Source organism: Podarcis bocagei (genome assembly GCF_964188305.1).
Source record: "Podarcis bocagei genome assembly, chromosome: 3".
Taxonomy (NCBI): Eukaryota; Metazoa; Chordata; class Lepidosauria; order Squamata; family Lacertidae; genus Podarcis; species Podarcis bocagei.
The window spans coordinates 99,248,879-99,262,351 of NC_138127.1; the positions used below are offsets into that span (position 1 = coordinate 99,248,879).

The 13,473-nt window shown below is 40.3% G+C and overlaps 1 protein-coding gene across 4 annotated transcripts in view; it reads right to left on the minus strand.

The window, feature by feature from the left end:
• Positions 1 to 13,473, minus strand: part of CCDC88A (coiled-coil domain containing 88A) — an 83,098-nt gene that overhangs the window by 33,599 nt on the left and 36,026 nt on the right. For all 4 annotated transcript variants that reach the window (XM_081188329.1, XM_081188328.1, XM_081188327.1 and 1 more), the window contains exons 11-16: positions 11,368 to 11,514; positions 9,758 to 9,902; positions 8,800 to 8,984; positions 7,093 to 7,230; positions 4,061 to 5,131; positions 2,180 to 2,307 (exon numbers count right to left, since the gene is read on the minus strand). In XM_081188329.1, coding sequence (XP_081044455.1) covers positions 2,180 to 2,307; positions 4,061 to 5,131; positions 7,093 to 7,230; positions 8,800 to 8,984; positions 9,758 to 9,902; positions 11,368 to 11,514 — 1,814 coding nt within the window. The remainder of the gene's footprint in view (positions 1 to 2,179; positions 2,308 to 4,060; positions 5,132 to 7,092; positions 7,231 to 8,799; positions 8,985 to 9,757; positions 9,903 to 11,367; positions 11,515 to 13,473) is intronic.

A 13,473-nucleotide genomic window follows, 5' to 3' on the forward strand; every position in this document is an offset into this window, starting at 1 on the left:
AAGAACTTTGCTTCAGGATGAGAACAGAAATTGTGCTCTGGCGGAGTGACAGCAGCAGGAGGCTCCATTAGCTAAAGCAGTGCTTCAAGTTAACAACAGTTTCAGGTTAAGAACAGACCTCCGGAATGAATTAAGTACTTAACCCGAGGTACCACTGTGTACCTTTGTTCACCTCTGTATCACCTCCTAAACATATTACCACCCTGTGCCACCTCTACAAAATGACAGGAATACAGCAGAGGTTAATGTCAGGGGAACTCAAACTATGAGATACTTTTAAAATAAAAATATCAAATGTGACACACCTCAGCTCTCATCTGGGATAAAAACTCACCACTCCATAGGCATGAAATTAATATTCTCTAACACACATTCTTTGGTCACCTCATGAGAAGAGAAGACTCCCTGGAAAAGACCCTGATGTTGGGAAAGGTTGAGGGCACAAGGAGAAGGGGATGACAGAGGACGAGATGGTTGGACAGTGTTCTCGAAGCTACAAACATGAGTCTGACCAAACTGCGGGAGGCAGTGGAAGACAGGAGTGCCTGGCGTGCTCTGGTCCATGGGGTCACGAAGAGTCGGACACAACTAAATGACTAAACAACACCACACATTACTCTAGACCACCTTCAGCCTCCTACCCTGAAAACAGTCTAGAGAAAAACACAACACTGCCCCAAAAAGATAGAAATGAACAAACAATAGGTAAAGGTAAAGGTACCCCTGCCCGTACGGGCCAGTCGTGTCCGACTCTAGGGTTGTGCGCCCATCTCACTTAAGAGGCCAGGGGCCAGCGCTGTCCGGAGACACTTCCGGGTCACGTGGCCAGCGTGACAAACCTGCATCTGGCGAGCCAGCGCAGCACACAGAAACACTGTTTACCTTCCCGCCAGTAAGCGGTCCCTATTTATCTACTTGCACCCAGGGGTGCTTTCGAACTGCTAGGTTGGCAGGCGCTGACCACACATAAAACCCTGGCCAATAAAATTGATAAAAGGGGGTAAATTTTTGGTTCACACTGCTTCCCAAAGAATGGTTCCCCTTTGGGGTGGCCCCTGCCAGCAGCATAACATGCTTCCTGCACCAGGCTTGGGCATACAGCACTTTATCATGACTAGAACACACAAGCAGCCAGTCTGAGTGAAGGTAATTGAAACCACAAACTGCATCATATCCTGTAGACACCCACCATTCCAAAATCTGATGATAAACCGAGTTAACACCAAAAATCTACTCCTTCCACTGAAGCCTCTCACCACAATAAAAAAATCCATTGTTTAACCTCTCTATTCAATCCTCTCTTTCTCTCTCACAAACATCTCCCTAAACCAACATCACTGCCACTGAATTTGGTCTTTCCACATCAAATCCATCACTCTGTAATAGAAATGAACCCCTTCCATGGGCACCAAACTAGCTTCCTTAAGTCGTTGTCAGGAGCTAATGACTGAAAACTAAGTAGAAATGAAACCTTCTAGGGTGGAAAAAAGCAATTAAAATTATTTTAAAGGGGGAAAGTATTGATAATTCACTGTGAAAAGCTTACATTGTCTCGACAGTATCCTGAAAGTAAGACTGGATACATACAATTATAATGCTGGCTTCCTCTCAAGATAGAAGATTCTGAATCTGCCACCATCATTATGTCAATCACTGCTAATAACAGACTACAGCGCCAGTCATTATTCTCAACTGAGTGGCATGCTGACAGGAGGGCTGGTCAGAAGCTGGAGTATTCTGCTTTTGTTAACACATATTTTCTCCAATTCCACAAGGAACAGGATGGAACACATGACCAAGTAAAGGAAACAGATGTTTGTATGCTATTAGCCTTATATTGGCAGATGGAGTAAGCTGAAGAGAGCCAAAAGCTCTTTCAGAGATACTGATTCCCCCCCCCCCCCCGCTGATAGACTCAGGAATCTATTATAAAGGATATAGTAAATAACTGTTGAAGATAAGTGCTCAAAATGTCTATAACAACTCTGCAAAGAGATGTTTACTCCTCTGATGACATACAGAATTTCTTACAACAAAATTGAAAGTGGAACCTGAAAGAAGTGCACACTGTAGTAGCTGTTCAGATACATTCAGGAGCATATCCTGTGAAAAACAGTTATTGCAGAATGCCATAAGGAACTGCTCTCAACCTATTCCAAAGAGGCCTTAATATACTCACCTATCATCTGAACTCTGCTCATCATGCAAGAGGCGCTCCTTATTTAAACCTATCTTTTCAAGTTCATGTGTAAGCTTTTCTAAATCATTATTCATCTGCTGTGTCTTCAGTTTTTCATTCACCAAATCCTTTAAATAGATTTTTGAAAATGTGTTGAACGTATAATATTGCAATAATGCCATTTCTAGAGACTACAGCAGGAGACTCAGGCAATAGATTTTAAGGAAGTTGAAAGTGGCTTTAAGAGAGGTTTCCCTTTCAATGCTGAACACAAATATTTTTTATCTCAGTTGTCTCCCATTAATTTTCTTTTTTTAGGTTTTTGAAAATTCTACAAAAATATGCCAAATCAGTTTGCCAGATTTGAAATTAAAATGTATACATGCAATAAAGCTGTGATCCTTATTTCAAACCACCTTCAGCTCTCTGAAAAAACTATATTTTGTCTCCATCCTATTCACACTTACTGCATAAACTTCTAGTTAATCAGCAATTATATTCCAAAAACAAATATGAATTCATTTCAAAGGTTTGCCTCCTTTATTTTTGCTGGGTATTCTGTAGTCAATATATCCAATGCAGGCCTTGCCTTAGCAGAAAGAACTTTTGTTTAAATTGGAAAACTCACTCTTCTCCAATTCCCCAACCGTATCCTCTTCTGTCCCAGTGGATTCCACATCCCTCAGAAGCAGCTTTGGGGAAGTGTTAGGTAGGTAGGTAGGTAGGTAGGAAAGATGAAGTGACCCAGTTTGCTTGGGCAGAAGCGTTTTCCCCTCACATTAAGCCACCATTGGATACAACCCACTAATTTTATATTAAGTTACTAAATCCAACAAGATAGTTCAAATGTTCAGTACATATGATCCTGAATAATAGAGCCATCAAGTGTTATAACAATTGCTTTCATGCTAGCTCCTTTCATTGAAATTGTCTTTCTTTATTCATTTGCTTTTTATGGAGTATCCAGATTGTCAAATGGTTGCATTCTGGTATTGTCGCTGTTGTACTCCTGCTCTTTTTTGCAATGAAGCACAATCACAGCACCAGCCTGTTCAGTGTGGACAGCCAAAGTGCCATCACAGCTTTTAAGAACTAGTGTGCCTTCAATGAAAAGCTTCCTTCTTGCAGTTTCTTCCTCATTATTTCTTCATTTCAGTTCATATGCAGCTGGAGGACTAGTTATCAATTAGCCCTTAATTAGTCAGCTTCTGGTGCCTGTGTAAATTACTGGTTTCCTTTCACTGTTTCATAGCAAAATGGCTATCATTTCAGTATAAAAAGTAAAGTGGGGGAGAATTATAGGAAACCAGGCTTGTCACCATGGAGAAGAGAAGCTGATTAATTAAGGACACACTCATTACTGCAAGGAGGAAGCCAATAACTAATGTTGCAGGGGACCTGCTTATGAATAAATATTAGAAAAGGAGCAATGAAGAGGGCAAGTGCTAGATATTATACACTCCACCTGTGCTACACAGAAACCATCATTTTAATTCTGCTTCCAAGGTAATAATTATTCCACAATGCCTCAAAAGTGCCAACAGGTCCCAGTGTGGAAGCAAAGGAAGTGCTGGCAACTGCTGCCTGCATTGCAGTGTGCGAGTCCATGATATTCACACAGCTCAAATGCAAACATTTCTGCTTTGCTCATAACATAGGGAGCACAATAAGAAGTATGAACATCTTCTGTCACTATTTCTTCTTAATGTATGAGCAACTCAGAATCCACCAAGCTCATGAATAGTGTTTGAATAATATACAAATAAAACAAAAATACATTAAATTTGCATGAATTATTGCATGAAATTGACAGAATTTTCTGAATGTTACAGCTGCATTACCCTTTATAATTATAGTATATCATTCAGTAGGAAATATTACCTCCCGTAATGTGACAAGTGTTTTCTTGTCAATGGTGGCTCTTTTTACAAGCTCTTTATTTTCCTTTTCAATCTCTTTTAAACGAATAGAAGCTTCTTTACATATACCAATTTCCTTAACGAGTGACTTGTTCTCTTTTTCCAGATCACCAATTTTTACATTATTTTCTTCTAATGTGCTGTCCTTAATATCTGCTTGTTGTCGAAGCCTCTTGTTCTCTTTTTCCAGCTGTTTCTTATCTTTTTCTAGCTGAGAGGTCTCTTGTTCCAAAAGCTTGTTCTCTTTTTCTAATTTTTCTAAGCGTTTACTAGAGATTTTGAGTTCTTCCAGGTTTTTTTGTAAGGTTTGATTTTCCGTCTCTAGATCCTGTAGTTCACTTTCTAGATGCTGAATCTTTTTGTTGGTGTTTTCTAGGGCTTTCTGCAGTCTTTGGTTTTCTGTATCCAAACCCTGATAACTTACTTCTAAGCGTTCGGTCTTCTTAAAAGAAGTTTTCATAAGATCCAGGCTCTTTTGAAGCTGTCCTTTCTCACTTTCCAGTTCTTTATTTTCTAGCTCTAACTGAGCCATCTTGATATTTGTACTTTTCAAAGTTTCAACTGTTCTTCTGAGCTCTAAATTCTCTTCATCAAGTTGTGTGTTCTCTTTCTCTAATGACTCTAATTGAAAGCTGAGATTTTTAAGACTATCTAGAGTCTTTTTCAGCTTTCTGTTTTCAGTGTCTAGACTTGAGTTCTCTTGTTCTAAGGAATCTATTTTTTCACATGTAATCTTTAAGTTGGTAATCTTTTTCTGTAATAGTTCGTTTTCTTTTTCAAGATGTTGAACTTCTTTCTCCAGTTCATCTGCTCTTTCTCCCTTCTCTTTATAATGCTCTAACTCTTTCTTCAGTTGCTTCTTTTCAAATTCTATCTTATTTAATTTACTGCTTGTCTCTTTAATAGATTCATGGAGAATTTTATTTTCCTTTTCAATATCTTTCACTCTTGCTTCAGCACTGATTTGTGAACGCTGTCTGAGGGAAGCCACTGTTCGATTCAAATGCTCATTCTCTTGTTCCAGGATTTTAATCTAAGTAATTGAAATGAAAGTTTATTTTTATTTTTTTACAATAATGTTTATTGAGTTTCATACAAATATAACACATACTATAAAACAACTGAAACAAATAAAAAAACACATAAAACAAATAAAGCGAATAAAAACAGATATAACAACAAACACAAACAATACAAATTGATTAATTAATTAAACTTCCAATCTCATAAACATATTGCTTGACTTCCTCTAGTCCCTCCCATTTGAATTTCCTTGTAACTGAATGTAGCAGTTTTCCAATATCATTATTCAAAAACAATATTCCAATTATAGTCAAATTTCTTAACTTTTCTTAACATTCTAAATCTCATTGATTTAATTAACTCCTAATTTAATCCTAGGCCTATTTGGTACTTTCAGGTAACTTCTAATTGAAAAGAAAGTTTAAACCAGGCTAAAAATATTTCACATTAACAAAATTAGTTACAAAAAATATTTCAAGCGTTAAAGAACACAAAAGTATTAAGTCAGTTTGAATCTTTGGTATGCTGTGAAGCAATCACAGAACTGCCTCACCTACAAACCTATTAAACCTAGATCTCATCCTATTTCGGGGCATCGGAGAGCAAGATGCTCTAGAATTTCACGGGGTTCTTCTTTAAGAATTCTGTCTGCTACACCAACATATGGGGTTCATTTAAAAGTACTGACTGAGGATGGAAAGCTAACATTTTGGTACCTGGACTTCTTTGAGCTCAAGATTATGAATGGTTGTATGACCCAAAGAACTAAAGTAGAATTGGAAAGGTTTTGCCAAGGAGGAAGGCCTTAGTTAAGCACTTAAACTGCAAAGCCTCTCCTCCTTGCAGAGGGGAGGAGTTGTGAGCGGGAGCTGTTTCCCCCCTTGGCAGGGGTGTTTTGGCCCCTGCCCAACCATCCCGGCTGCCGCGCCACGCCCCCGGGTAGCCAAAGAACCAGGTGGAGGCTTGTGGGCAGGGTTTCGCCGCTCAAACGCGGCTGCAGCAGTGCAGCGCTTCCTGTCCATTGTGCTGCTACCCCATGGCACGACCCCCGGTGACATCAGGGGGAGCTTTCAGTTGTATTTGCATCAACAGGCTCTTCCCACTGGTGGTTAACCCTTGATAAGACTCACCCCTCCCTGAGGTGGTGGAGTCACTCACTGTGGTTTATCCAACGCCTAAGCCAATACCTCTCACATGCTGTAATCAATAAAGCTGTGGCCTTTTTTAGCCCATTAACCTTATATACCGTGTCATGTGTCTTTCTTATCTTAAAGCGGGTGACAGATCCTTGGATCACAATTCCAATTCTACTTAACTCAGTAAGTCACAATGAATTCAACTAGACTTACCGTATTTTTCCCGTGTATAAGATGCCACCATGTACAACACGCCCCCTATTTTGGGGGACTCCAAATTAAGAAAACACCCCTCAGCACTACCCGTGTATAAGATGAGCCCAATTTTAAACCTAATTTTTGGGTAAAAAAAAATCCCTAGTCTTATACACGGAAAAATACAGAACTTTGGGGTAAACAGGGTTGTAGCCAACTAAGTTTTGCTCAGAACAGAGCCACTGAAATTAAGGACTGTAAATTAAAAGAGCTTATTAATGTCACTGTAGCTACTCCAAGTACGATTAGCATTGGAGACAATCCATTGTTAGGATTGCAATGTTAGAAAACACTAGGGCTGAAAGAAACGCAGTACAGACGATTACTAAAGAATGAAGCTTCTCTGCCTGCTTAGATACTAGTGAAAAACATGGACATAGTCCACCCACAAGGCATTCTGACAAAGTGGAGGAATAGAAAAAGGCAAATAACATCTTTGAAAAAACATGAAAATGGTAGCAGGAAAAATTGACCATGATTACCATATCCTATAATATAACATATACAATTATTTTAAAATGTCAGTCTTGACCATCTAAAGGAAGTTATGGTTGACAAGCGGAAATTTTTGTCATTTTACCTGTCTCTCTGAGTTTTCTCTTAGAGTCTCAATAGTCTTTTCAAGTTGGGCTTTCTCTTTCATTAGATCTTTGCTAAGATTCTGACTATTCTGAAGACCTTGTTTCTCTTCAGAAAGTTCCTTCTCAAGTCCTTCCAGCTAGAGAGAGAAAAACAAAATAAAATTGATAAAATTTCACATTACAGTGTATAAGATATGCCGAAAGTTTTTAGCTATTATTTGTTTCTTAAGTCCGTATCCCCCAAAATGAAATTTTCCTATAAGAGAAATTAAAGACCAAGGACAACATACAGAAGTGTCCAGAATATCTGTTTTTCAATACCTTTATTTCTGAAAATTTATGTAGCTTCTATTGAAAATATTGTTCTGCACAAGAATTTATACTGCATTTTGTAAAAGAGTGTTAAAATACATTGAACATCTTGTGGATTAAAACAGTTATTTGTATTAGAATCAAAAACACTTTAAATATAATAATAAATCATTATTTTGACATCAATAAACTGCAGCAAGCCTTGGGCTTCTACATTCTCCTCCACCAGTGTGGCTGTGAAGTGTAGATCAGCAGCTTTCACATCTGTTTTTGGATTAGCCAGAGTTTAGCATTACATCCCAGCTCTACTGTAGGTTAATCTTAACTACAATTTGTTGAAAGAAGTCAGATTCATAACTCAAGGATTGAAGGCGGCTTGTTTCAACTAAACCATTGTTAGGATTAATCATTCTTTGTTGGGTATAGAAGAAACAGGCAACTGCAGTTAATAAAAAATGGAAGGCTCCTGGTCTGCTGATTAGCACTGATAACCAGCCCCTTTTATGCTATTTGCAGGTGTGCTTTGATTCCAAACTGTGCCTTCAAAAGTGGTTGCTGTTTAGAAGCCTGGTTTGCCAAGGGAAACTTAAGAGTGTGTGTAACCCACCAAAACATTAATATACAGTTACAGCAAAATATACTGTATTTTTTGCTCTATAAGACGCACCAGACCACAAGACGCACCGAGTTTTTGGAGGAGGAAAACAAATATTCTGAATCTCAGAAGCCAGAACAGCAAGAGGGATCGCTGCACAGTGAAAGCAGCAATCCCTCTTGCTGTTCTGGCTTCTGGGATAGCTGCGCAGCCTGCATTCGCTCCATAAGACGCACACACATTTCCTCTTACTTTTTAGGAGGGGAAAAAGTGAGTCTTATTGAGAAAAAAATACGGTACTTGGATGAAATATTTCTAGGTAGCATAACACCACAAAATTTAAAAAGATGGGTTTAGAACAAAGCAGAATTTTTGTTTTCTTTAATATGTATCAAAAGGCATTTGTCAATTGTGTTTCTTCATATTTTTTCTGTCCTGTTCCAATTTTGAGAAAAGTTACCTGAAACAGGGCAGAAAAGGTCTAACTAATAAATAGGCCATATATTTAATATATATAATTTTGAAAAAGTATACAAAAAAGAGTAAACCATCAACAGCTGCTTTATTTCAGAAAATGCTTATCAAACTCATCAGTAAATCCTCTGGCTAAACATACACAGATAATATTAAACAAAACATTTGTTTAAAACGAGACTTAAGACAGGGAACCTGCAATGAAGTTCATGATAGAAAGCTTACAGAAACTTTAACAGTCTAAGATGTTTTTAGAAACTCCATTTTTGAATTATTTGCTGGGATTTACCTTCTTCCTATTTTAAAAGTACAATAAAAATGGTACCTTTTTACTTAGTCTTTGGTTTTCCTTTTCCATTTTCAGCATTTTTGAACTGCTGCCTTCTGCAGATCCCACTGCATTTTGCAACTCTTCCACAGTCTTTAGCAAACTTTGGTTTTCCATTTCTAGTTTCAGTAACCTACTTGATGTCAGTTCATTCACTTCATGACCAAGTGACTTTCGTGGCGCTGTGGGTTTGTTTAAAAAAAATGGCAATGACTTAAGTTTCCCATCCATTATCTGTAGATATTTCTTATATGCAATTGACACTGCACCCTGGAATCATGTTGAAGCGAACCACACCACTCCCTATTTGATCGTGCTGCTGCCACACACCACTGAAGACATAATATCCCATAAGACTTAGCCATAATTTAATGATCATTTGTCTACTGTCAACAAAACATGATGTGACATAATGGTGTGTTGCTGGCTTACACACTTTTGTGTGTTTTAACTCTGGCTTGGAGTTACATGTGAATCCAACCGGCAACCTTCCTTAAACTACAGTAGTACCTCAGTTTAAGCACTTAGTTCGTTCTGGAAGTCTGCTCTTAACCTGAAACTGTTCTTAACCTGAAGCACCACTTTAGCTAATGGGGCCTCCTGCTGCTGCTGCTGCGCCGCCGCTGCACGATTTCTGTTCTCATCCTGAAGCAAAGTTCTTAACCTGAAGCACTATTTCTGGGTTAGCGGAGTCTGTAATCTGAAGCGTATGTAACCCAAGGTACCACTCTATTATATATTTAGCTATCCCAGCCCAAACACCAAACTATGCCTATGGTTCACCTATTGTTGAGCCATATTACTTTGTTCACATGGCTACATCTTTGGGCCCATCCAAGGAGAACTGTTTACAGAATATCTGTTTACAGCATGTGGAGTATTTGCAATGTTCAGCTGCCTATTTCCCATATAAACAGAATAAAATAAGAAAATGCAGAATTAAATCTTCATCTACCTTCAGAAAGTTCGGATGATCTGTTTATTTGTTCAAGTTCCCAGCCCAAATGCAGTGATTCATCCATACTTTGCTTCTGAGCCATTTCAAGTGTCATATTTTCCTCCATAAGTTCCTCAATTTTCTTCCGGTCCATATCACGTTCCTTAAACATTGTTTATATGGGGGAAAACTCTTTAAAAGTTCTTCTCAAAGTGCACAAACCTATTTCAGTAACAACAATTTTGCAAAATGCTACTGACTTAATCTTTTTATGTTAAAGGATCTTGATCTAGTGTTAGCATTGGGAAAAAACTTATTTAAACTTATGCCGGTAGAGTGTGCATAAGCACTCCCTGCCCCCCCCCAACATTCTGCCCTCTTCCAGATACAAAAGGACCTGTGCGTTGGCAATCATGTGTCAATTGGACGCACCTAAAATGGTCGCCCCCTGAATATACAATCTTATTATCAGATGTTAAAGATTATGATGCTATGCTATCCCAGTGTTTCCCAACCTTTTTTGGGCAAAGGCACACTTGTTTGATGAAAAAAATCTCGAGGCACACCACCATTACAGCCCCATGACGTCAGCGCACAGCGTCACGCCGGGAGGGACGCACGAAAGTGTAAGTTTCAATTTTTTTCCCTCCCCCTTGCCGGGGAACCTCCAAGCTTTGGGGGTGGGGGGGGGGAGGAGGCAGCAAAGCGAGGCAGGAAGGAGAGCGCGGCTTGGCTGGGTGAGCTTTGGCAGGGGCAGGGAATGAGAGCCGCGAGGCGGGCGCTGCGGACGGAGGCGCTGCCCGCCGACCCAGGCAGGCAGACGGCGAGAGCCCCGCGCTGGGCGGCCTCTCCTCGCCGCCACCGCCCCGCCTCTCGCCGCCCGACTCGCCCGCCTCCCTCCAGGCAACATCTCGCGGCACACCAGGCAACATCTCGCGGCACACTAGTGTGCCACGGAACAGTGGTTGGGAAACACTGTGCTATCCTATCCTTGAAAACATAATTTTTAAAAATCAACCATTAATTTTTTAATGAATGTTACAGCAATACAGTGTTACCAAAATCATTCTATATCAAACATCCTTGTTTCTTAAGAAAAAAGCAAGCAAGCAAACAAATAAATAATAAAAAATAAATAAAACCGGTTGATTTAAAAAAAAAATTCAAGCACAACATAGTATCATTAATAACTTTTTAAATTGTTTTAGTAAAGATGAGGTTAGTAGAATGGCGATATTTAAGTGGAAGAGCACAAACTTTGCATACAAAAGGTCCCAGGTTCAATCCCTGAAATCTCAAGGCTGGAAATCCTCTTGTCCAAAACTCTGGAGAGTACTAAGCTAGATAAACCAACTGCCTGATTCAATATAAAGCCAACATTCTGTGTTTGTTAACAAACCATGGCTTAGCAGATTCATAGAGTGACATTCAATGTCACGTGAGCAGGCTTTTGCTCATGCAGCAGGAGTCCAGAGTTAGGGGACTCTCCAGAGCAGATCTGGAACACACAGGTAGGAAGTCCCACTAAGCAAATAGGCAAATATCCCTGGATGTCACCTATAATAATTAATCCTGCATAATTCTGTTTTTAAAACCTACACATCTGATGTCTCATGTTGTATGCTCACCGTTTCCATATCATGAAGTTTTGCCTTTAACTGTAAGTTTTCCTTTTCCAATTCGTGCAGTTTATCAGAACGGGCTCGGGTTCCCTCCAACTGATCTTCCAACATTGTCTTTGTTTCTAGCAGTACTTGATTATCTTCTTTTAGCTCCTACAATAATCAGAAAGAAAACTGAAGCTGAGGATCACTGTGTCAAAGAACATAAAAATGGCATGAACTGAACCAAAGTGATAATTTGCTGAATTAAGCTTTTAACAGAGTTGTGTCACACACACCAAAGTTTGATGAAGTTACTGTTAGGATTCATTCCCAGTGTTGCAGTCATGGGATTGTTTTTATCACATGACAGTGTATGTTTTCATTCCACATTGTGGGAAGCGACAGAGACAGGATGTTTTTATTACTGTGTTTCCATGATGTAGGATTTTTGTCCTTTCTCTTCACTGTCTGATGCTGAAGAGGAAGGAGCTGAGTTACGATGCTCTGAGTGTGTATATGTAAATAAATGTAGTTTAGCCAAAAAGCTGCACAACTGAGTCAGAACGCTGACTGCCTATACTCTGCTGATCCTGAAGTGTGCTGATGCCTCTTGTTATCAGTCGCTGTGATGTTCGGGCTGGAAAAAGCTTTTGAATCTCCCGAATGAATGACCAGGAGGGAGAGAACATGCCAGTCAGGCATGTGTCTCTGCTGGACTTCTACTCATGTGTAGGACCTCCTGACAGTTACAGCTACATCATTCTGACCCCTGAGCTAAAATTGTATTAATATTCAGAATCCACTTTGGAAGTCACAGAAGCAGATTCTAAATTCAAACACCAAGTCCTCTGCTTGAGGCATTATTAGGGTCCAGGGATGGTAGATGGTTGATGGAGAGACCCTGGGTATGTTGGTCTCCCAGGGTGAGAGGCTGGGAGGAGAAAGGAAAGATCTTAGGTGAGAGCTGGGAGGAGATATTACATTATTTGGATAGTAAAGGTTAACATTTATATCCATTCTTAAGGAAATCAGCCCTGAGTGCTCCCTGGAAGGACAGATCCTGAAGCTGAGGCTCCAATACTTTGGCCACCTCATGAGAACAGAAGACTCCCTGGAAAAGACCCTGATGTTGGGAAAGATGGAGGGCACAGGGAGAAGGGGATGACAGAGGACGAGATGGTTGGACAATGTTCTCGAAGCTACAAACATGAGTCTGACCAAACTGCGGGAGGCAGTGGAAGACAGGAGTGCCTGGCGTGCTCTGGTCCCTGGGGTCACAAAGAGTCGGACACGACTAAACGACTAAACAACAAAAGGTTAACAGCTATCTTTAAGAGAAGACTCCAATTCAATATGTACCTGTATGTCATGGACTAGCTGGAGGCAGAGGAATGGTGGGAGGCACTGGCTGGGGAACCCCTGAGGGAAGGAGGCTTAGAGCCCAGGGACTGGTGGTGGGAATACAATGAGAAGTCAAAAGGAGAAACCTGGGAGGAGGCTTTAGTGAGCAGGGAGAGTCTGTGGCAGAGAGAAGTCCAGAATCAGAATCACAGGCAGAAGCAGGAAAGGAGGAGGGCCAAGAGGGAGAGACGAGTCAGCCAGTGAAAAAGCAATGGTTTCTCCCCGCCTTGCTGCAACAGACTCCCCTCCCCCTTGGTCTGAAGAGGCATGAAGCAAGAGGAACAAAGATAGGCACGTAGGCGTAGTCTCAGATGCTTGGGAAGGACCTGGGGAGAGGAGGAGGCTTAGGCAGCTGTGGGAAGGCAGGGACCTCCAGTCTCCATAATTGCCTCATAGGGGCAAGACCTACCAAAGCGTTGTTGTGCGCATTAGGCCTGGCACTCCTGAGCAGGTCCTGTTTTTCTAGTAAAGAGTTAACTTCACTTACATCATATGATTTATGGCTGATTTGCTCCTGACCCTGTTTTTGATTCCCCCCCCCCTACATTTCTATGTTTTATTGTATTATGAAAAATGGTAATAACAATCTTAAAAATAAATAAATCCAAACACCAAAATCCCAACAGTAAAAACAAACAAATAAACCTCCAGTACAGAAGGGTAGGATTAACTGACTGACGTGGACAAGTTTTGTGTGCCTGCATACAACTCCTCGCATGAAACCGCTTT